The sequence below is a fragment of the Eleutherodactylus coqui genome, chromosome 4 (genome assembly GCF_035609145.1).
Source record: "Eleutherodactylus coqui strain aEleCoq1 chromosome 4, aEleCoq1.hap1, whole genome shotgun sequence".
Classification (NCBI taxonomy): Eukaryota; Metazoa; Chordata; class Amphibia; order Anura; family Eleutherodactylidae; genus Eleutherodactylus; species Eleutherodactylus coqui.
This window is the reverse complement of record NC_089840.1, coordinates 69,654,416-69,679,616: the sequence shown is the minus strand read 5'-3', so window position 1 is coordinate 69,679,616 and position 25,201 is coordinate 69,654,416. Positions and strand designations below refer to the sequence as shown.

At 46.5% G+C, this 25,201-nt stretch overlaps 1 protein-coding gene across 1 annotated transcript in view; it reads left to right on the top strand.

Moving 5' to 3' along the window:
* Positions 1–25,201, top strand: part of RAP1GAP2 (RAP1 GTPase activating protein 2) — a 188,584-nt gene that overhangs the window by 41,281 nt on the left and 122,102 nt on the right. The window contains exon 2 of the mRNA XM_066599625.1: positions 11,385–11,420. Within this exon, the coding sequence (XP_066455722.1) occupies positions 11,385–11,420 (36 nt within the window). The remainder of the gene's footprint in view (positions 1–11,384; positions 11,421–25,201) is intronic.

Below are 25,201 nucleotides of genomic sequence, written 5' to 3'. Positions count from 1 at the left end.
TTTAAAGTTTGATAAAGATCCGAAGTCTCGTAAGATTGAGGCCAGTCTCGGAAGGCTCCTCTCTGGTTCAGTAATCACGAACATGACATCGTCCGCAAATGCTGCTGATGACAAGCAACCCGACTGGACACTAAGTCCTTCCATAATCGAGTCCTGTCTCACCCATTGTAACAATGGTTCTATCGTGAGGATAAATAATAACGGGGATAGGGGACAGCCTTGACGCGTCCCATTGCTAATTTCAAATGGTGGGGACAGCGACTCATTTATTTTTAGCCTCGCGTGTGGACTTGAATACAGTGTCAATATAGCCGCGATGAGGGCAGGGGGGAAGTTAAAGTTGAGTAATGTTCTTTCCATAAAGACCCAGTCTACCCTATCGAAGGCCTTTTCAGCATCAGTGCTTACTAGGGCCATCGGTATTTTATGGGTTTGGGCATATTGGATTGCGTGTAGTAGTCTGTGACAATTTCCCTTCCCCTCTCTGCCCTTAACGAAGCCCGCTTGCTCCGGGTCTATCAAAATCGGGATGAACTCACTCATTCTCTTCGCCAGCAATTTGGCCCAGATCTTGACATCTAAATTGATGAGTGATATAGGCCTATAGCTACTACACTGTGTCGGGTCCTTGCCCTCCTTCAAGATAAGGGTAATGTGAGCCTCCTGAGCTTGTCTAGGTAGAGTGGCTCCTTCTAGTAGTGCGTTGAACGTTTCGGTGAGTCTGGGAATCAGTTGCTTCTTGAAGGCTTTGTAATAGGTAAGTGAAAGACCATCAGGCCCGGGGCTTTTGCCATGAGCAAAAGAGTCAAGAACCTCCTCTACTTCTTTCCCTGAAATTGGGGTCAGAAGGGATGTCGCCTCTATGTCACTTAATTTTGGTATTTTTAGGGATCTCAGAAACGCGTCCACCCTCTCAGACAGAATCTGTTTGGCCTGGGGGGATGGTCTTTCTTCGAGATTATACAGTTTTGAGTAGAAGAGTTGGAATTCTCTAGCTATATCTGGTGTCGAGGAAACTCGCGACCCAGATTGTGTTTTTATACTTAAGATAGAATTCCTTGTCTTCATTTTTTTAAGAAGCGAGGTCATGAGTTTACTGCCTCGGTTGCCGTGTGCGTAGGCAGCATGTTTAAAATAGATGTGCTTTTTGTTAAACTTCTCAGTTAAGCAGCATTTGAGGCGGTGCCGAAGGGAGGTAAGTTCTTCGAGGTTCTGTTTAGTCTGGGATTGTTTTGTTGTGTGTTCAAGTTTTGTAATTTGGGATAGTAATTTGTCAATTTCTTTTTGTTTTTGTTTTTTAACCTTTGAGCCCAAGGCTATCAACAATCCTCTGACAAATGCCTTATGAGCTTCCCACACCATAGGCGATTCTACACTACCATCTGTGTTATTCTTGAAGTATTCCTCAAGATGCTCTTCTATATTTAGTCTTTCCTCCAGGGGATCTAGAAGGGAGTCATTCAGACGCCATCTCCATTCTCCCGGGACAATGTCCGGTAAATTGATGTCTAGATGGATTGGAGCATGATCCGAGACAGTGATGGGGTCCATATCTGCCCTTTTCAGATGGGTCAAGAGACCCGTGGAGATCAGTATATAGTCCAGCCTTTGGAAGGAAGAGTGGACTTGAGAATAATGAGAAAAGTCCTTTGTGGAGGGGTGGAGGGAGCGCCAAGCGTCCAGGACCCCTAACTCTAACATAGCACGTTGTAACCTTTTTAGTTTTACCTGTGAAATTTGTGAGCGACCTGTTGAGGAATCTAGGATCGGGTTTAATGTAATATTCAAGTCTCCTCCTATTATGATGTGTCCAATGGCGAATTGCTTAAGAGTATCCATCTGCTTTATCAGCCAAGGGATCTGATCGGAATTTGGAGCATAGATATTTGCAATTGTCAGCTTTAGGTTGTTAATGGAGCCCCTTAGAAAAAGGATCCTACCCTCCTCGTCTTGGAACTGTGCATCCAGTTTAAATGGAATTGATTTGTGGAATCCTATGGTTACCCCTTTAGATGCTGAATTTGGGTGTGAATTGTGAAAGTATTGCTGAAACCCCAACCCCGGGAGTGTAAATTGTCTATCTTTTTTAAAATGTGTTTCTTGCACAAAAAGAATTTTTGTCTTACATTTTTTTAGCAGGTGTATCACGTTGTGTCTCTTGTGCGGCGAGTTTAGACCCCGGGCGTTGAATGAAGTAAAACGGGTGAGAGCCATCTCAGCTGCTTCCTCCTATTCTGTGCCTGTATTTTTAAGAAAGACAAGATAAATCAACTCAGTTAAATATTAATCGGTACAGATAAGTTTCTTTTCCTGTCAAGGGTAGAGGAGGGTGGGTAAGTGGGTGTGTTAAGGAAGGAAGTGGGGATGCGGGTATGGGGGTTGGGGTAGTTTACAAACAAATCAAAAGTGTGTCAGTTGAGAGGTCTTCGTCGGAATACCGCAGATAATCCAATCAAACTGCTCCCACACTCAGTATATATTCAGAGAGTGTGATGTTTCTACCTATGAGCTCTCAACTGAGACAGCCTTCAAACCAATGAAAAGAAAAACAGTAAGTAACTATCTTTAAGTGGGCCTGTGCCATGTGGTCAGGCCCCATCACTTATGCAGAATATGCAAAGGCAAAGTTCTTTTTTTTATGTCAACTGACAACTATAGAGGTTCCTTTAAACATAAGCAAGGAACCTCTACTCTCCAATAAGTAAGGTTAACGGCTCCCATCCTTCTCAGGTGTCTTCCCTTGGTGGGCCATCTTTGGGTCTTTTCTTTTTTTCCCTAGGTGATCGTGAACGTCCTTGGGGTGGCTCTGTATCCGCGCTAGGTAGCTCCGGGAAAGTCGGCGGCTCAGGTAGCGGTAACCAACACGGGATCTCCATTGGCTCAATTTCTAGTAGGTGCCAGCATTTTTGTAGATCCTCAGGGGAACGGATATTTATCCTTCGGCCTTTTAGATTTATTCCCAGTCCGAACGGGAAGAGCCAAGAGTAGCGAATGTCTTTGGCCCGAAGTGCCTCTAATAATGGTCTCATCAGCCGACGCTTCGCCAAGGTTGTTGGTGCAAGATCTTGATACACTTGTATAGGTGCCCCTTCATATTGTAAATCTTTGGTGGTTCTGGAGGCGTTTAAAATCGCTTGAGTATCTGGGTAGTTTAAGAGTTTGCAAATTATATCTCTTGGCGATTCTGAGCTTGTGGGTGTAGGTCTCAAGGATCTGTGGATCCGCTCTATAGAGATAGATGATGCTCTGTCTTGACCTACAAGAAGGGTGAACAGTTCTATCGCAATTTTTGGCAATACTTCGGACGCCCACGATTCTGGAAGACCTTTCAATCTTATATTATTCCGTCTATTACGGTTTTCAATGTCTTCTTGTAATATAAGAACTTGGTTTAGATGTTGGTGGTGTTCTCTTACCAGTTGGGCTATTTCGGTGGAGTGTTGGATGATCTTGGAAGACGAAGATTCGAGGGTCTCAACCCTTTTTGTCATGGCCTTGATTTCCTCTTTGATCTCTGAGAGATCATTTCTGATTGGCCGTAGAGAATTAGACATTAGATCCCTCATAAAGCTTTTTGATATTTGGCCGTTGTCTTCCTCCTCTGAGGACTCTTCTCCTTCTCTTTCACTGCTTTGCGTGGCCGGGGCCGTTAGATTCAATGACTTTTTGCTGGAAGGACATGGGGATCTTGAAACTCTTTCTTTTAGGAATCTTTGCATATCTGATTGACTCTTAGAAGGACGTGGTGTAGATAAGGAGTCGTTGCTTTTGTCTCTGCTGTTTTTACCCATTGCGAGGGTTACGATTTAGTCTTGATTATGCGATGGGGCCCTTCACCCAGCCTGCCCTTTTACGGGGCCATTTGGGAGATGTGGTTCTTGGAGGAAATGTTTGGTTAGTTGCAGAATACTAATAGCTTTAAAGAGCCAAGCAGGTTTAGGCGATGCGATTGGTTCGGATTGTCTTTCAATCTACAGCGACCCCCCAAAAGTGTCAAATGGAGCGGTGCGCGCCTGATCGAGGCTCTTGAAGTAGTTGCTTCGGAGAACTGCAGTTTTCAGTTCTGCAAAAAATTCAGGCTATGCCTGTGGGGAGATTAGCTTTATTGCCAATTCCAGAGCCCACGGGTTAGTAGGATTTCTCTGAGTGAGATTGGAAAGGGGTGCTTTAGTCTGCAAAGCCAGCTACAGGGTTCTGCAGTGATGTAAAAATTCAGGCTAGGCCTGTGAAAGGTTTAAGTTGTTGGGATATCAGTCCCTCTTCAAGGGTCAGCCCGATAGATAGATAGATCAGTTATAATTGAGCTGGTTTGGTTTGAAAAGCTGCAACTCTCAGTACTATTTGGTGCTTTTAATGCTTGTCAGCTCTTTAACTTTAGAACTTTGGTAGTGCACAGTGTCTCTTGTTATGGGTCGTAGATCTGCTTCAGGGAGTCAGACTGTGCAAGACCTTTCTTGTTCTAATCTTGTTTTGTATGAGTGCAATTTATTCAGACCGCAGATGGAGGGGAGGAGGGGGGAGGGTGTAGCACCCGGCTCCAGTGGCAGACTCCTGATGGGTATTTATCTGTTGCCTTTGGGTGGCAGTTATTCACCACTCCCAGGAACTAGTAATAGTGCTCCCAGTCCGTATCAGGGATGTTTCCCCTGACTCTCGCCTTAATGGCGCCTCCGCCGCCTCTTCACTCCTTTCCCACCTATACGCGGGCCTCCGCTGTGCCGCGCTCTGGGAGACGAGCGCGCCCCCCACAGCCCGCTCCAAACCTGGTCCTGGAGGTCCTTCTCCGGGTTCCGGGTGGTATCCTGCCGCTGGTACTGACTGGCGTTTATTCGCACCCACGGCGCACCGCGCGCCTCCCAGCCCTCCGGTAATTTAGAATGTTGGGGGGGGGGGGGTGATGCGATGGCAGGTATGGTGAGGCGAGGAGGGAAGCCTGGGACTTGTTGTTCCTCTAGGGTAGGGTAGAGGACTGCTTTTAACTTTTTGTATGAGGGAAGAGGCGATTGCAGCTGTGCGATGGTGCGCTCAGATGGAAGGCACCGATCGTACTCTCCTGGATGGGCCAGCGGTTTAGGCTAAGTATAGCCTTTCTTTCACCATCCCACTCCCCAGCGTGCGGGGGGGGGGGGGGGGGGGGGGGGGGGGGGGGCGCCGCGGGTCCCAGCGCTGTTTTCTCCTACCTTCTGCCTCTTCTCCCGTCGCCTCCTCTCCCTCCGCAGACCTCTCACTCCCCCGTCCAGGGCTCTGGGGGCAGCCGCTTGTTGTTAAATAGCCGGCGCTGCGATGTTTTCCCGAGCGTGCCCCACTTCCGGTCCGCTCTGCCCCACTTCCGGTTTGAAATCTAGGCCCCGGCTTCACTGGTGGTAGTAGGCCCCGATCTTTAGCGGCATCACTCAGCCCTCCGGAGCGTCTCTTTTCGATCCTCAGCTTGCAGAGCTGCTAAAGCAGTTGTTCAGCGGTGTCTCCCTCGGACGGTTGTGCCTGAAAAAGAGGTTTTATCCGCCCGGGTCACAGGAGCTGAGCTTCTGTGCGACCACTTCCTCTGCTGGCTAGGCCACTGAAGTGCGCATATTCTGTACAGATATAGGATGGGTCCAAAGAAGCCCAAAATATTGGCTCTTGCTTCTTGGTGCATGTTCCTGGGGTCAGTCTGCCAATCTTGTGGGTTTTTTTTCTTCTAACATTGCAAGTATATGATTATTTCACATTCTTAACCCTTTGCAATTCAATTTTGGATTCAGGGTATCCTAGAGGGCTTTCTCTTTCTACCATTTTACAATGCCACCATTTGTTGGCTAGAGCCAATGTTGCAGTATGTGACATGCTGAAGAAGCCCCCGACAACAGAGCGGCCAGTAATATACAATAGGAATACCCTGCCGGATGTCTTCCGACATCGGAGCTGTACAAGCTTCAATCAGAATGTTAGAAGACGTCAGACAGTGGATTGGAAAGGGTTAATAAACTTCATATAATGTTAGGAATAAATGTCCCATCTACTGCCAACTCTACTACTACAACATAGGTGTTAAATGCCAGGGAGTTGTGGCTTTCTTTGTCACGGCGAACTCTGCTACCTGATATCCCGATATCTTGTGTTTACGATTTGGTTTGCCGGTTCTTCACTGTATACAGGTATAGCCTACGAATATTTTTTTTTATGTAGTATAGATTTTTATGTGACTTTCTGCTTTTTCACAGTTGTTATCCGTAGTGTTTTGACAGTCTTCGTTCTTAAAGCTATACATGTTGGTCTGTGGAGCTCCCTTGTGTGCATTAATACCGCTGTCTTTCCTTCTCGAGCAATTAAAAAGCCAATCCCACAATCACTAACATAGAACATGCTGCAGCTTGATGTCGTGTCCGTCAAAACCACAGGACACGCACTTAATCACTGAGCAGGAAGCCATTATGTCTTGTATAAAAAGAAATGTCACATGGCAGTTGAATAGACACATGTTTTCCCAGTGGCTATCAGTTCTTTGTCTGGATTTCATTCTCCATCTTCCCATCATACACCCACATCTCAGCATCCATCATTTGTTTGCTTTGTGTTTGTGCAAATAGACGGTAAAGACTAGGAAAAAGCAGCGTTCAGTGTTTAAGTGCTCTGCTCCAAGTCGTGTTTGCAGAACTCACTCCTTGCAGATTCCAAGTTATAGATTCGGCATTTCGCTACATAAGGTGGACTTGTGGAGAGAAAATAATATGTTCTAGTATAAGAAAGTCTTGTCAGCAGAGAGAAAATAAAAAGTCTTGATTTGCCCGCGTCTAATGTTATCAGCGCCTGCACATAGGAGTGGACACCTACTAGACTATAAGAGCCAGTTGGACCATTCAGTGAGCCAATGTGACCTTTTTTGACCAAGTCGAATACTAAGAACCTTCATTGACAGCAATAGAAAATCATAGTGCTAGAAGCAAAGGACTTTGGAATCAAACATGCATTGACGTTATACGTATCACATATTCTGAGGTGTGGCAACATGAAAGTCTCTGTCGTAGATAGAAAAGCTGGTTAAGGTACCATTACATGAACCTTTGCTTGAAACCTTCAAATGATAGTCGTTCAATGTAATCATGGCCACCAATAGGGTGACGAGTGATAAGTCGCTAGCAGTTTCGTTTCAGTTTGCCAAAAAAATACCGGTTGATCTAAATCACCTGTTGTAAAGTCACAGTTGTCTGTATTTGAATGACTTGCGAAGAAATTTGCATGGAGATCCCCTCTATGAACAATATCTCAGCCAACAATTAATGGACAATTAGAGCTCTACGTAAAAGCAAGCAAACAATCGTCATTCCTACTCTTCAACGATTATTGTTATGGCGTTGACCTATGACAGCAGTGTATTCAACTCTGCTGGAGGTGGGGTCTAATAGGCTGACTTACAGGCAGATATGGAGGCCTTTGGTTGCCATGGCATGGGAACTCATTGGAATCTTGCAATCACACAGCAGGATACCGACGGGTGACAGAAAGAGCCCCCTCCCCCTGTCATCTGCTTACATGCTGCAATTGCTATTGATTGTGGGATGAAAGGCGTTAAACTGCCAGGATCTGAGGTTTCTCTATCCCTAGCTGCTAGAGCAGGAGCCTGGCTGTCAGTAGTCAGCCAAGCCACCGTCTTAAAAAGATGTATGTGCGGGTTTAAAGCCCATTAGTGAGGTCGGTAAAAAGGCGTATTGACCCATCATGGCTCTTGGGAATATTTTCTCTTAAAGGGATTGAAGTAAAATCTAAAGTCAATCCTTATCCACAGCATACCGGATATCTATAGGATCGTTGGGGGCCTGACTTCTAGGGCTCCCACTGATCCCAAGAATGGCGATCCCCATGTAAATGGAGTAGAAGATGTGCATGATTGCCGTCACTCCAGTAATTTCAGTGACAACATTGGAAATTGCCAAGTAGGAGGGTGTGGCAATCTTTGGCACGGTTATTGAAATGAATGGAGTGGCTGCGCACATGTGCATCCTGTACTTTATGCATGCAAGAGCCAATGGGACCTCTGTTCTTGGGATCAGTGGGGGTCCCAGGAGTCGGACTATTACCAGTCATAAAGTTATGGATGAGGGATAACTTTAGATTCTGGTACAACCCCTTTACGTTTTAGTTGTATTTGCTGTTTGTATGATGTCCTGAAGCATACTTGTACCTAGAGTGTCTTTGCTTTACTGACTAACTTCTTGTTCCTTCCTCTCACATACTGGACTCTATGGACAGTTACTTGACAGTTACAATGTAAAACCGCCATACCTGGAAAGTTAAGGGGATTCCACTCAAATACTAATGATGATTTATCTTCAAGATAAGTTAATAGTTGATTTGCTGGGCTCGGGACCCCGGCTGATCAGCTGATCGGGCATCTGCTGTGTGCACTGCAATGCACAGGGGTCGGAGCAGAAGCAGTTGGCTTCGACCCCCTTCCCCCCCTAAAGTAGCCAGCACTGGTAATTGCAGGCGCAGCACTCATTAAAATCTGTGCCTGCAGTTACAAGCACTGGCCACTACACAGGGGTTGGAACAGCAGCTTCCACACTGACCGCTGTGTAGTGCAGCACTGACCATGGGTGCTTGACCAGCTGATCGGCTGGGTTCCGAGAAGTGGACACCGGCCAGTCAACTACTAATGACCTACCCTGAGGATAATATGGATCAATAGTATTTGCCTGGAAAACCCCTTTAACAGGACCTCTTTACTGCCCAGTGCAACACGCACCTTTAATAATTTGCTTTTTTAATTTTAAATCTGAGTACTTCATATATAGAAGATCGAATGTAGGACATTCTCATAGAATTGTGTTACCCTCTACAAGGTTAATGCACATATTGAAGTTTGATGGCTTTCAGTATATACACCAGTCAGTACTGTGCAAATATTTATCTCCATATACAGTAGGATGTTTGAGTATCTGAGCTGATCCTCCGGACCGCAGGAAACTCTCTACACTAATCTTTAGTTAGAAGTAAAGATTAATCTTCATGCTGCAAGTTTTGAAAAGAACATTATCATGATACCTAGCATAAGGTGACCAGATTTTCCCAGGGTCAAACCAGGAAAAGGGGGTGTGGTCAGGGGCGGGGCTTATTGTGGCATATGATTTTACCTCCGTCTTTATACAAAGTACAGGGCTGGTTAAAAAAAAAAAAACAGGGAGCAAATTCCGCAGCATTCTTGCATCAAAATAACAGTCAAAATCTGTACTATTGGTGCACATTTTGACTGGCAATGAGCCTCGTATACGCAGCTGATTTCATACTATGTGGTGCTCCTCCTCACCTCCTCTGTAGTCTTCCTGCTGTTAGCGCTCCCCAACTTCTGATTCCAAGCAGCCTGTAGTGGCCTCACCTGCCAGCGGAAGTTTGTGTGCCCGGACGCCCCCTCCCTTCTCCTCTACTCTTTCGCAGAACCAAAGAAAAGAGTTAAGGGGAGAAGGGGATGGAGATCGCCCATGCACGTACTGTCATCAGTGTGCGCATCTGGCCACAGCGCTGCAGAGTGATTACCAGCCAGGGAGCTGCAGCACCCCAGCCGGTAATCACTTTAATGGTGAGCAGATGTCCCAAAAGCGGGACACATGGCTGTCCCGGTGGAAAGTGGAACACAGGGTCCCAAAGTTAGACTGCCTCGCCTAAATTGGGATGTCTGGTCACCTTAGATAGCAGACAGAGTCACCATGATTGTCTTAGTCCATTGAAAGCAACCCAGAGGCCATCTCTCAAAAACACTCAATTGTAAAGCTAAATTATGTAAATGATCATTGTAAGGGAACAAAAAAAAAAGTCAAACCCACCATTCCACCACTGGATGCATTTACACGGATGGTTTCCTACACGATTTCTATGAGTTGCGAAGTACATGTGGGTACATGGGGTAATTCAGCCAGGCAGTCAGTAACTTTGTTTGGTTACTTGAACCGTTTTTTCAGAGCATAGGATGTCGGTTATACTATCCTCTTCTTGAGTGGTTATGGAGTTAGTAATGCGGGGTAATGTGGTTATTTGGGGCTTTGTAGTTCTACATCAGTTTGTATCTCTTATTCCTATGTTCAGTTCTGCTCCTTCATTGTGTTTCCTCTCAGGTGTTCCTGGTGTGTTACTGGAATCATCTTATTTGGCCTAAATCTGGTTCTAATCCCTTCCCTTATTCCATCTAGGATCAGGGAAGCCCCAGGTTCCTGTTGCTGGGTCACCCTTTTCGGTGCGGGTGCTAAACTTGTTAGGGACTTTTACATCAGGGATAGGTCCAATCCCTTTCTTATCTGTTTCTTTGATTGATGTCTAATCTCTTTCTAGTCCATGTGTTCTCCATCCCATCCTGGTTGGACATGACAGATACATTTTTTAAGGGTTTCTAATTGTTCAAAACTATACTATATGAACTAGACTATATCTATTTGCTATTAACCTAATTGTACTGAGCCATAAAATTACATTAACATGTAATTTATAACATATGGTCAGTGCCATAAAAAATCCCTAAAAAATGATGTCACCATGCTAGAACTGTTTTTTTTTTTTTTTAAATAATGGAGTGATAAGTTATTAAAATGTCACATGATCGTAGAAATGAGTTTATCATGTTATTTATGGCTCAATAATTTTTATTGAAAATGATTGATATCTGACCGTGAACACCAAAAAAACAAAACTCAAAAAACAATGGAAGAATTTTTTCCCTCATTTCTCCCAATATAAAGTTCTAAAAGTGAGGCAATACAAAATATGTACCCCAAAATGGAGCCATCAAAAATGCAAATTGACCTGCAAAATCATCCTCATATGGTTCATGTTCATGAAAGAATAAGAAAAACGTTCTTGCTCTTGGAATGCGACGATGAGAAAAACAAAAAAATTGTTTGGTCATTAGTAGAGATGAGCGAGCATACTCGTTAAGGCAAACTACTCGAGCGAGTAGTGCCTTATTCAAGTACCTGCCCACTCATCTCTAAAGATTCGGGTGGGGGCGGGGAGCGGCGGGGGAGAGCGGGGAGGAACGGAGGGGAGATCTCTCACTCTCTCCCCCCCCCCCCCCCGCTGCTCCCTGCTCACTCCCGCAACTCACCGCTCACCTGCACCGGCAGCCGAATCTTTAGAGAAGAGCGGGCAGGTAGTCGAATAAGGCACTACTTGCTCGAGTAGTTTGCCTTAGCGAGTATGCTCGCTCATCTCTAGTCATTTGGGTCTAAAATTGGTTATTAAAGGGATAAAAAAGAAATCATAATAATGAATAAAAAAACTTCATCAGCTTTTATTAGGCAACTTACTATTTAAGAAAGATTGAAAAATGTCAATTATTTCTTGTACTGTCGCTCAGATTTTTACCAATGTTGTTATGTTTTTGCACATTTGGCTAAGTTTGTTTCTTTTCTTCTTTTCAGTCAGCAGAGTTTTTCGAGATGCTGGAAAAAATGCAGGTAAGAAATAAAACTTTTATGATAAATACAAAGCAGCAATGAAATGTCGTTTTATGGTTATTTATTCAGCATCTCAGAGGGCTGATTGATGATTTAAACCTAATCCGGCCACGGTTTGCACAGAATTGTATAGTTTAGAGTTTATTACATTCTGAGAATTAAGTGTACTTCCTGTTTTACAAAAACCTTGAACAAGAGCAGATGTGGATAGAAACTTTTTTCGTTATGCTTTTTTAAATTTGCGCCTCATTCTCATTAGCTGCAATAAAACGTATGAAGCATAGGAATCCAATGCATTCATTCACATGGGCAATTTTTGGGCATGTGGAAAAATTGCACCGTCAAAAGGTCAAATTTTTCATGCTGCATCAAAAGATAGATCTCTTCCTATCTTTTGACGAAAAACACTGAAAGCTCCCATAGACTCCTATTGGAGCTGAAAAAAAGGGAGGGGGAGGGAGTTTAGATGCATCCAGCGCTGGGAAAAGAAGACAGCTGGCTCTATTTAAGCATTAGTAATCATTCCGAGGATTTCTGCCCACTGAGGGACTTCAGCAGTGCAGCATACCCACAGCAATTCTTGGGGTGTCCAAATCCGCACTTAAAAGGGTGCAGAACAAATGTGCAATTCAACTCTTTTCAAGACCCATTCAAATGAATGGGACAGTCACACAAAACACTTGGTATTGATTTTTCACTGAGGAAAATCCGTAGCAGATCCCCAATTTCTAAATATGCCAGTTAAAGACAACACTCCAAGGAACAGCTGTATCAAGTGACCTACTTCAATACAGTGTCTGGCTTCAGACTGTGCAGGGTCAGCCACGTGTAAGCTTGGCCCTGCAGTGTCGTCAACACTTTCACTTTGTAGTTTGCAGAAAACCACTACTAGCTGTGTAAGTCCTGCAAATAATTTCTAGTGGCTGGACTGGCGATTTTGAATGATGTCTGAGGCCGCTGACACACACTGTGTTTATTTGCTGTTTCCCTGTTTGGTTTTCATTTTGTTTTATAGTATCAAAAAAAGCACCACCAACTAAATAAGCCATAATTTCCAGGGGGCACAATATGTGAGAACAGAAGACTACAGAGTGTAGCTTGTATCTTTGTGATTTGTCCCTGTTTGGCGTATCTGCATAAGTTCTGCAAATAATTCATATCAGCTGGACTGGTGACTTTGAATGATGTCTAATGCCACAAAGAAAGCATATTTTGCCTGTCTGCTTTGCTGCTGTATACATTGACAGCAGCAGAACCGTACCCTCTTCCAATGTACAGAACATGTTTCGTATAGGCAAATAAATAGGATGCAGCAACTGTTCCCTCCAATAGAACCTTGTTTAAGTTCTCTGCTGATATATAAGCTTTCACACTCAGCAGCAATATATATTCTGTAGAATATGTCTCAATTATACTCATAATAGGGTCAAAATAGTACATTTCACCCTATGTGTGAAACCAACTTTAGCATCACTTTCCACGTGTCTTTTTTTTCTCCTTAAATCCAGTTTTTGATGCACGTTTTTGAGTCAAAACCAGAAGTGGATCTCTTTTTTTTTTTTTTTTAACTCACTTCTATCTTTGACTAAAAAAAGCTGCATGAAAAACTAACACAAAAATTGCATTTTTTAAAGCATTTCTTACTTTTCAACAAACGTTATAAAATATAACTGCTTCTCCTTGCTCATTTTCTGCTGTTTGCATGGCGTTTCATATTCTTAAGTTCTAATGTTCAGGTGGTCTCCCCCCCGTTTTTCTGCTGTCCTGCTGTTTGCAATCCACTTTTAGGCAGGGGGTGTATATCATGCCAAAGCATTCTGCTTCCCATTAACTACAGAAGCTCAATACCTAGCAAAAGGCATTAGATTGCACTGGGGCTGGAAAGAAGACCCCTAATGTCAGCCACTTCAAACTTGAGTTAACCCTTTGCAATCCAATTTTGGATTCAGGGTTTCCTAAGGGGCTTTCTCTTTCTGCCATTATACAATTGCGCCACCAGCTTGCTAGAGCCAGTACTGCGGTATTGGACATGCTGGAGAGGCCCCCGACAACAGAGCAGCCAGTAATATACAGTAAAAATACCCTGCCGAACGTCTTCCGACATCGGAGCTGTACAGCCTTTAATCAGAATGTCTTTAGACGTCAGACAGTGGATTGGAAAGGGTTAAAGTGGTAAAACAACAACATTTTCAATAAAAGTACATTACAGGATTGATAAGACTCACACATATGAGCATATGTTCTCTGAAAGGATAGTGCCCCATTAAACTGCATGCAAAAACACCTTTAAGATGGGAATGCCCTTTAGGCTTCCTTCACGCACATGTTTGTAGCCAAAGTGTTTTTCTTTTGGGGTTTTTTTTATGGCAGTTTTTTTTGGTTGGTGTTTTTTTTTAACTGAAACATTTTTAGGATGCGTTTTTTTCAGATGTTTTCTGTGTCCTATAAAAATAATTATATGCGCAAACACCCCCAAAAAGATATGCCAAACTAACAACCTGCTGTACTTGCAATAAAACGTGACTGACCTAAAAACACAAAAGTGGAAAAAGCCATAAAAAAGCACGGTTTGCAGCACATTTAATGTTTCCCTATTGACTGCCAGCTAACATCTGGCTATGATGTTTTTTTTGCTGAGAAGTATCTAGGACTGCCAACAGCTGATGCGCCTCATGCAGGGGGCCCGGGAGCCACAGGTTGTAGAACAATTCTATAAATCATAGTCAAATATAGCCCTAACATTCTATAGATTTCAACTTTGTTCTTGCCTAAGACCCCGTGAACTGTGTAAGTCCGTCCATTATTCGTAACAGCGAGGTTAATTACTATACAGTCTAAAGGAGCATTTAGACTAGTGACAAGGGTTAATGAGCTGTAATATTTGTTATGTATATTCCCATTTATAATTAGTGTTTGTCACTTTTATCTGTACGATCTTTCATTTCTAGTTACCCATGCATGTGCTGCCGAAACTTGCCAGAGGGTGTAGCACTGTGTTCATTATGGGTCTTGCTGAGAAACTAGAGATCGTAATTGGATTTTGACAAACATTTTGGACCAGGTGCAGTAAAATGTAATTTATATGGTGCCCGTTATTCTAATATAACACAGCACCCAGTGATTATTGGCCTGGCAAGGCTGTAATATCAAACTTTTGAATGTCCTTTTATGGCATTAAAGGGACTGTATCTTTTTACAATACCTCATTCTATCAAATCTATTTACAGAAGCAAACCTACTATACATTGCTTAGTGACATAGTATCCTTACATTTAAAGCGGTGTCCAGGCATTTACTATTCATCACCTATTGACCCCCATGGATCAGCTGGTCCTCCGGCCCGTTGTCAGTGCATGGGCATGAAGCCTTCTATTACTCTTTCAGCTCTGACCACCCATGCAGACACCAAGCCCTGCTACATTGACAGCAGGCCAAAGGATTAGTCGATCAGCAGGGATCCCGAGTGGTTAACCCCCACCGGTCATTTATTGATGACCTATCCTACGGATAGGCCACCAATAGTGAATGCCCTGAATGCCCCTTTTAGTATTGTGACACTTTTGTTAGTAGAATATCATGACTTGTTCTGACCATGTAAGACCAGGTGTCAAATGACAGCTAAACCATTTCTTATGATCAGAAGGAACGAATGTCTTCCAACAAGCTAGTTCCTTCTGTCTGATGGCCAAGACAATATTATGATGGACATTACATCTTGGGTCTCTCTTAGCAACGTCGTCTATTCCGTCAGGACCAGCAGCTCTCGGGGTCTCCATGCCTGCACCGCCAGTCCTACCATGCGGGCTGTGGGGGTGTGACGCACGGGAGCCCCGGTCTTTGTGACCTGCCATCGCCCCCGTAATCCTGGATGCTGGCTCCGGGCGTGCACTACTGTGCTCAGGGGGTGGGCGCCTAGGTAGCCGGGTTGCTGGGGTCGCGGCCAGTGCCGTCCCACGCCGCGTTCCAGTTGTGTCCCCGGACACACTTGCTCTGTCTCTGTTGGTCATTAGCAGGCACCGCGGGGACTGTTTCTCCCAGTGTCCTGTGATTGGGGCCTGCCGCTGTCAGGCTCCCCACCCCAATCAGCTGCTGGGGGGGGGGAGTTCTGACAGCATTTAAACTGCTCAGTTTCTTTCTGGCCTTGCCAGTGTATGTTTGGTCTCCAGCTATACCCGCGCTAACTTGAATTGATACCCTGTTTTGACTTACTTGCTTTGGACCTGACTTCGCCTGACCCCTTGTACCGCGTTCTATCCTGTTACTGACCCGGATTGCCTGACCTGCATTTGTGTTTGTTTATTCTCCTGTATTTGTCTGTAAGTCTGACTCCCCTCATCCCCAGTGAGCCTAGGGACTGTCGCCCAGTTGTCGCCCTAGAGCCTAGCCTAGGGGGGCAAGTAGGTAGGGACAGGGGTTGCGGGTAGGACCAGGGACTTCCACCTGCCCGGACTCCAGTCTTGACATATTCCTCTTATCATGATTTCTCTAGCTAAATTTGAACCTGAATGTATAGTAATGTTTATAGTGATATGTACATACACCATTTATCAGACCGTGAGTGACTGTATCAGTGTGTTGGGAACCTTACAACTGAATTATAGCTTGGTGGCTGCTATGGTTTGTTGGATACCTATGGGATGCCACAATTCCATTGTATTAAGATGGATTTCCGAGTTATAGATATATTTCATTAAAACAGCTGGCCAGCCTGAAAAATAGTAAAAGAGCCTATGCTGACCTGCTCCACCTCCACGTAGCACAGGCAACCATAGGTTTACATTGCCAGTTAGGGACCACTAGGGACGGGGGTTCAACAGCAGCGTGGTAGCTTTCTTTAGACAAGTGAAGCAAGAAATAAGACCGACACGTTCTTGAGGCAAAACATAGTCTGTTTAACTTTTAGAAAGTTAAGCTGAGAAATGTTGCAAACTCACAATCACTTGGAATGACGGAAGTAGCATCTGGGTCACTTGGGCTGAAGCCACAGCAGGAGTGTCCCTCAGCATTCGGCTACACACGGTCATATCTCTACAGGCATGCTCTCTTCTGTTTAGGGACCACATGGCTTTTCAGAGATATCCTGACAGTGCTCTGACAGGATATCTCCACTATGCCTGTGCATTACCGCTGGTCAATCAGCAAGTACATGCCCTTGCATACAACATAAAATGAGCCAAGGGGTCTGACACACCCATGTTTGCCTTTACACCCCACAGCTCCAGCGGTGCATCTGCCTTTCTCACGGCTCTGTTTACAAGCTGCATTTGGTGACCGGTCACAGCTACAGCCAATCACAAGCCTCAGTGGTGGTCTGTGATTGACTGCAGTGATCAGTCTGTATACAGATATACGGAACGTCATCATCTACAGGATATGAAGAGAGTCATTGGGGAGATTAGGAGACGCAGTGCTAGAGGTGCGGGGTCCAAAGCAGGTGAGTATAGTCTCTTTCATTGTTTTTCAGGATGACAAACCACTTATAAAATCTATACTTAACTTAATCTGTACTTAAGGGAAGTCCTTCAGGATATGTCCACATGGGATGGGATTTGCTGCAGAATGTTTTCAGCAGATATCCCTCAGCAGATGCGCAGCGCAAAATCCACAACAAGACCATTCGGCGCTGATTTTGATGTGGATTTTGGTGCTAATTTTTATGTGGAATTCATCCCCTCGTTTAAAGAAGTGGAATCTGCACCGAAAATCCCGTGCTTTAATTGACATGCCGTGGATTCAAAATGCGCTCCACAGGTCAATGTCTGCAGCAGATTTTTTTTCTGCGGTGTGTGGATGAGATTTTTAATATCTCATCTACTTTGTTGCTACTGTAGGGCCTCATGTCCACGGCATAAATAGATTTACAAAATCCACGCGGGTCATCCGCGCCCACAGGGGAATTATTGGGCACCCGCAGGTAATTAAGTACCTCTGAATGTCATTTCCTCCCAGCGTGCGGACCGCAGATGCGGGAAAACAACTACAGCATGCTCCATTTTTATGCGTTTTTCCCGCACAGACGGCTCCCTTGGCTTCCATTGAAGTCAATGGAAGCCGTCCGGATCCGCGACATGTCCGCAGCTGTCACTGCATCCATACCACAGACCGAAGCAGGAGTTAAAAAAAATGAAGGCACGCTGCCGGTGTCCTGAGCGCATCTGCAGTGCAGAAGAAAGAAGATCCGGCCGCGACGGAGCGTCTGGACAGGTGAGTATACTGTATTTTTTGGCCTCATGTCTGTTGGCCGGGTGGAATCCGCTGCGGGATTCTGCACAGGAAAACCGTGCGAGCCCCTGGACATGAGGCCTAAGTGTCACGAATTTTCCATGCAGACGGTCTGCACAATCTGCAGCAAATCGTCCCCGACAAATCGACACATCGGTATGTTCACACGCGGTGGAAATGCTGCTGATTTTTCATGCACAGAAAATTTGCAGATTTACAATTCAGCAAAGTAGATGAGATTTTCAAAATCCTGTCCACATGCTGTGGAAAAAGCTCGGCTGCGGAAATTGACATGCGGTATGGAATTTACATCCACATCATGTCAGTTACAACACTGGATACTCTGCAGTAGAGTTCAAAGGCTGAAATCCACAGTAAATCTGCACCAAATCCACAACTGTAGCTGCAGATTTTAACCCTTTCAAATCCAATTTGTATCCTGGTCTTCCTGGGGGGCTTACTCTTTTTCTGCTGTTATACAATGGCGCTATCTCCTGGCTAAAGCCAGTACTGCATGAGGTGACACATTGGATAGGCTCTGACAGCAGAGAGGCTCGGGTGCTCGGGTGCTCGTTACTCGGGACGAAATTATCGCGATGCTCGAGGGTTCGTTTTGAGTAACGAACCCCATTGAAGTTAATGGGCGACCCGAGCATTTTTGTATTTCGCCGATGCTCGCTAAGGTTTTCATTTGTGAAAATCTTGGCAATTCAAGAAAGTGATGGGAACGACACAGCAACGGATAGGGCAGGCGAGGGGCTACATGTTGGGCTGCATCTCAAGTTCACAGGTCCCACTATTAAGCCACAATACCGGCAAGAGTGCCCCCCCCCCCTCCCAACAACTTTGACTTCTGAAAAGCCCTCATTAGCAATGCATACCTTAGCTAAGCACCACACTACCTCCAACAAAGCACAATCACTGCCTGCATGACACTCCGCTGCCACTTCTCCTGGGTTACATGCTGACCAACCACCCCCCCCCCCACGACCCAGTGTCCACAGCGCACACCAAACTGTCCCTGCCCAGCCTTCAGCTGCCCTCATGCCACGCCACACTCATGTCTATTTATAAGTGCGTCTGCCACAGGAAAAGCAGGCACACACTGCAGAGGGTTGGCACGGCTAGGCAGCGACCCTCTTTAAAAGCCCACAACGCTGTACAGAAGCAATGAGAAATATAATCCTGTGCCACCGCCATCAGGAGCTGCACACGTGGGCATAGCAATGGGGAACCTATGTGCCACACACTATTCATTCTGTCAAGGTGTCTGCATGCCCCAGTCAGACCGCGGTTTTTAATTCATAGACACAGGCAGGTACAACTCCCTATTGTGAAGTCCCTGTGGACCGACAGCATGGGTGGCTCCCTGGAACCCACCGGCGGTACATAAAAATATCCCATTGCATTGCCCAACACAGCTGAGGTAGTAATGTTGTGCTTAATGCAGGTGGGTTTCGGCCCACACTGCATGCCCCAGTCTGACTGGGGTTCTTTAGAAGTGGAAACAGATGCATTTATAATTCCCTGTGGACCCACAGCATGGGTGGGTGCCAGGAAGCCACCGGCGGTACATAAAAATATCCCATTGCATTGCCCAACACAGCTGAGGTAGTAATGTCGTGCTTAATGCAGGTGGGTTTCGGCCCACACTGCATGCCCCAGTCTGACTGGTAATATATACCTTAACAGTAACCTCGTTGGTGGTAATGTGGTGGTGACTGTGGACCTGGTAGCGCGGTTTTATGTAGTTGGTTTTCGGAATGTGGCCAGGATTAAGTGGGCCGTGGCGGGGGGATGGTGGTGGTGCTCTCTTGTTGTGTCGTTAAAGGTGAAATTCTTGGACTGCCACCAGACGGACCAATGCAAAGGTATTTGCCAAGAATGTTTTCATTGTTGGAGGAGGAGGGGGATGTTTTGGAGGCACTATGTGTCCTCTACACGTGTCCGTGGTTATATGTACCTTAACAGTAACAGCATTGGTGGGAAATGGCCTCGCCGCCATCATGTCTTTGTGAAGCCTCTGTTTCCACACCCCAGTGACATACCATTAGCAGCGGTATAGGCAGAGCCCAGAATTATTAACATTTCAGCGGTAGCATTAGGGACAGGCCCCACTAACATATCACTAGCAGCAGTATAGGGGGAGCGCAGTCTTAGTTCCATTTCAGTAATAGTAGCACTCAAGACAGGCCCCAGTAACATTCCCATTGCAGCAGTTTAGGGAGACAACAGTCTCTTTCACATTTCAGTAGCTGCAGTATAGACAAGGCCACCATTACATTTATGTAGCTACAGTGTAGGCCAACCCCACACACCTTTCTGTACCATGAGTGCAGGCGAAGAACATAGAAATTACTATGATTACACTGTAGGTGAGGGCCCCAAAAAATTGGTGTACCAACAGTACTAATGTACCTCAGAAAAAATTGGCCATGCCCAACCAAGATGGCAGGTGAAACCCATTAATCGCTTTGGTTAATGTGGCTTAAGTGGTAACTAGGCCTGGAGGCAGCCCAGTTGAACGAAAAATTGGTTCAAGTTAAAGTTTCAACGCTTTTAAGAGCATTGAAACATATAAAAATTGTTTAGAAAAATTATATGAGTGAGCCTTGTGGCCCTAAGAAAAATTGCCCGTTCGGCATGATTACGTGAGGTTTCAGGAGGAGGATGAATATTATACACAGATTGATGAAGCAGAAATGTCCCCGTTTTGGATGGTGAGAGAGAACGATGCTTCCATCCGCGGGTGCAGCCTACGTATTGCTTAGGTATCGCTGCTGTCCGCTGGTGGAGAAGAGAAGTCTGGGGAAATCCAGGCTTTGTTCATCTTGATGAGTGTAAGCCTGTCGGCACTGTCGGTTGACAGGTGGGTACGCTTATCCGTGATGATTCCCCCAGCCACACTAAACACACTCTCTGACAAGACGCTAGCCGCAGGACAAGCAAGCACCTCCAGGGCATACAGCGCGAGTTCAGGCCACGTGTCCAGCTTAAACACCCAGTAGTTGTAGGGGGCAGAGGCGTCACCGAGGACGGTGCTGCAATCGGCTACGTACTCCCTCACCATCCTTTTACAGTGCTCCCGCCAAATCAGCCTTGACTGGGGACCGGTGACACAGTCTTGCTGGGGAGCCATAAAGCTGGCAAAGGCCTTGGAGAATGTTCCCCTGCCTGCGCTGTACATGCTGCCTGATCTCTGCGCCTCCCCTGCTACCTGGCCCTCGGAACTGCGCCTTCTGCCACTAGCGCTGTCAGGTGGGAAGTTTACCATCAGTTTGTCCACCAGCGCCTTGTGGTATAGCATCATTCTCGAACCCCTTTCCTCTTCGGGAATGAGAGTGCAAAGGCTCTCCTTATACCGTGGATCGAGCAGTGTGTACACCCAGTAATCCGTACTGGCCAGAATGCGTGTAACGCGAGGGTCACGAGAAAGGCATCCTAACATGAAGTCAGCCATGTGTGCCAGGGTACCTGTACGCAACACATGGCTGTCCTCACTCGGAAGATCACTTTCAGGATCCTCCTCCTCCTCCTCCTCCTCCTCCTCCTCCTCTAGCCATACACGCTGAAAGGATGACAGGCAAGCAGCAGTGGGCCAAGCTGTCTCTTCCCCCTCCTCCTCATGCTCCTCCCCCTTCTCCTCAACGCGCTGAGATATAGACATGAGGTTGCTCTGACTATCCAGCGACATACTGTCTTCCCCCGCCTCCGTTTCTGATTCCAAAGCGTCTGCCTTTATGCTTTGCAGGGAACTTCTCAAGAGGCATAGCAGAGGAATGGTGACGCTAATGATTGCAGCATCCCTGCTCACCATCTGGGTAGACTCCTCAAATTTTCCAAGGACCTGGCAGATGGCTGCCAACCAGGCCCACTCTTCTGTAAATAATTGAGGAGGCTGACTCCGACTGCGCCGCGCAAGTTGGAGTTGGTATTCCACTATAGCTCTACGCTGCTCATAGAGTCTGGCCAACATGTGGAGCGTGGAGTTCCACTGTGTGGGCACGTCGCACAGCAGTCGGTACACTGGCAGATTAAACCGATGTTGCAGGGTCCGCAGGGTGGCAGCGTGCGTGTGGGATTTGCGGAAATGTGCGCAGAGCTGGCGCACCTTTCCGAGCAGGTATGACAAGTGTGGGTAGCTTTTCAGAAAGCGCTGAACCACCAAATTAAACACATGGGCCAGGCATGGCACGTGCGTGAGGCTGCCGAGCTGCAGAGCCGCCACCAGGTTACGGCCATTGTCACACATGACCATGCCCGGTTGGAGGCTCAGCGGCGCAAGCCAGCGGTCGGTCTGCTCTGTCAGACCCTGCAGCAGTTCGTGGGCCGTGTGCCTCTTATCTCCTAAGCTGAGTAGTTTCAGCACGGCCTGCTGACGCTTGCCCACCGCTGTGCTGCCACGCCGCGTGACACCGACTGCTGGCGACGTGCTGCTGCTGCTGACACATCTAGATTGCGAGACAGAGGTTGCGTAGGAGGAGGAGGAGGGTGGTTTAGTGGAGGAAGCATACACCCCCGCAGATACCACCACCGAGCTGGGGCACGCAATTCGGGGGGTGGGTAGGACGTGAGCGGTCCCAGGCTCTGACTCTGTCCCAGCCTCCACTAAATTCACCCAATGTGCCGTTAGGGAGATATAGTGGCCCTGCCCACCTGTGCTTGTCCACGTGTCTGTTGTTAAGTGGACCTTGGCAGTAATCGTGTTGGTGAGGGCGCGTACAATGTTGCGGGAGACGTGGTCGTGCAGGCCTGGGACGGCACATCGGAAAAAGTAGTAGCGACTGGGAACCGAGTAGCGCGGGGCCGCCGCCATCATGCTTTTGAAAGCCTCCATTTCCACAAGCCTATACGGCAGCATCTCTAGGCTGATCAATTTTGCAATGTGCACGTTTAACGCTTGAGCGTGCGGGTGCGTGGCGTCGTACTTGCGCTTGCGCTCAAACTGTGGCGCTAGCGACAGGAGACGGTAGTGCCTGTGTCCTCAGAGGGGGGTTGGATCTCAGTGGCAGGTTGGGGCACAGGGGGAGAGGCAGTGGTGCAAACCGGAGGCGGTGAACGGGCATCGTCCCACCTTGTGGGGTGCTTGGCCATCATATGCCTGCGCATGCTGTTGGTGGTGCCTCCCCAGCTGATCTTGGCGCGACAAAGGTTGCACACCACTGTTCGTCGGTCGTCAGGCGTCTCTGTGAAAAACTGCCACACCGTAGAGCACCTTGACCTCTGCAGGGTGGCATGGCGCGAGGGGGCGCTTTGGGAACCTGTTGGTGGATTATTCAGTCTGGCCCTGCCTCTACCCCTGGCCACCGCACTGGCTCGGCCTGTGCCCACACCCTGACTTGGGCCTCCGCGTCCTCGCCCGTGTCCACGTCCTATAGGCCTACCCCTACCCCTCAGCATGGTGTATTACCAGTGATTTGATTTCCCAGGCAGGAAATAAATTGGCGCAAGCCTGCTGTTAAACGTAGCTGGCTGCGTATGATTTTTGTTTACGTTCTCCACCCACCACACACGTACCCAGAACGCTGAGGACTGTCAGAGGCAGGCCAAATAGAATGTTTCCCTTTTTTTAAAAGAAAAGGCCCACTGCGTATATTCAATCAATAATAAATATGTCTTCTGGCCCTGCAAATGTGTCACAGAACTGCAGGGTTGCAGAGTTATTAACTACAGCAGAGCGTTGATTTTTCCCAGGCAGGAAATAAATTGGCGCAAGCCTGCTGTTAAACGTAGCTGGCTGCGTATGATTTCTTGACGTTCTCCACCCACCACACACGTACCCAGAACGCTGAGGACTGTCAGAGGCAGGCCAAATAGAATGTTTCCCTTTTTTTTTAAAGAAAAGGCCCACTGCGTATATTCAATCAATAATAAATATGTCTTCTGGCCCTGCAAATGTGTCACAGAACTGCAGGGTTGCAGAGTTATTAACTACAGCAGAGCGGTGATTTTTCCCAGGCAGGAAATAAATTGGCGCAAGCCTGCTGTTAAACGTAGCTGGCTACGTATGATTTCTTTACGTTCTGCACCCACCACACACGTACCCAGAACGCTGAGGACTGTCAGAGGCAGGCCAAATAGAATGTTTCCCTTTTTTTTTTAAGAAAAGGCCCACTGCGTATATTCAATCAATAATATATGTCTTCTGGCCCTGCCTACACAATTCTGTCCCTGTAGTATTACTGCAGGGCGCAATGCTCTGCACAGCCGATTTAAAAAAAAAAAAAAAAAATGCAACACTGCTAACAGCAGCCTGCACAGTTCTGCACACGGTTAAATGTGGCCCTAAGAAGGACCGTTGGGGTTCTTGAAGCCTACACTCACTCCTAACACTCTCCCTGCCTAACCACCACTTCTGTCCCTGTAGTATTACTGCAGGGCGCAATGCTCTGCACAGCCGATTTTGGAAAAAAAAAAAAAGGGCAACACTGCTAACAGCAGCCTCCACACGGATAGATGTGGCCCTAAGAAGGACCGTTGGGGTTCTTGAAGCCTACACTCACTACTAACACTCTCCCTGCCTAACCACCACTTCTGTCCCTGTAGTATTACTGCAGGGCGCAATGCTCTGCACAGCCGATTTTTAAAAAAAAAAAAAAAGGGCAACACTGCTAACAGCAGCCAACACACGGATAGATGTGGCCCTAAGAAGGACCGTTGGGGTTCTTGAAGCCTACACTCACTCCTAACACTCTCCCTACAGCAGCTCCAACACTATAGCACTGTCCCTCAGCTAACTCACAAGGCATCTGAGGCGAGCCGCGGGAGGGGCCGACTTTTATACTCGGGTGACATCTGATCTCCCCAGCCACTCACAGCAGGGGGGTGGTATAGGGCTTGAACGTCACAGGGGGAAGTTGTAATGCCTTCCCTGTCTTTCAATTGGCCAGAAAAGCGCGCTAACGTCTCAGAGAGGAAACTGAAAGTAACCGGAACATCGCGTGGTACTCGTTAAGAGTAACGAGCATCCCGAACACGCTAATATTCGCCCGAGCATCAAGCTCGGACGAGTACGTTCGCTCATCTCTAATCATAATGTCTTTAGACGTCAGACGGTGGATTGGAGAGGGTTAAGCGGATTTCCCACAGCGGATTCTATGAGCGGAAAATCCACAGATAATCCACAGTAAGATCTGCAATAAGTCCACAACAGTAGGCGGGGATTTGAAAAGCAGATTTTCCATGCGGAAATACTGTAGGTTTGCACAAAATCCACGGCAAACCCTCCCTGTGTGAAATGCCTTTGTAGAGCCCACCATTGACTATGTAATGTGCATGACAGATACCTATGGTATATATAGATATAACATAAGGATACGTTCAGAGTTTTAGGTGTTAAGTAGCCTGTAACTATTCATATGTCTATGGGTGCTGAGTGAGCTGCACCGCTTATCTGAAACGTGGAACAACAGGATGTGGACGCAAGATATAAATACGTTGTTGCTTTTTTATGAGCTGATATTCATCTTGGATTAGGAGCACTTATTTCTGAAGCATTCTTAAGGCATGTTTGAAGTATGCCTTGAAGACGGTTATTTCAATCGAAAATTCAAAGCTTT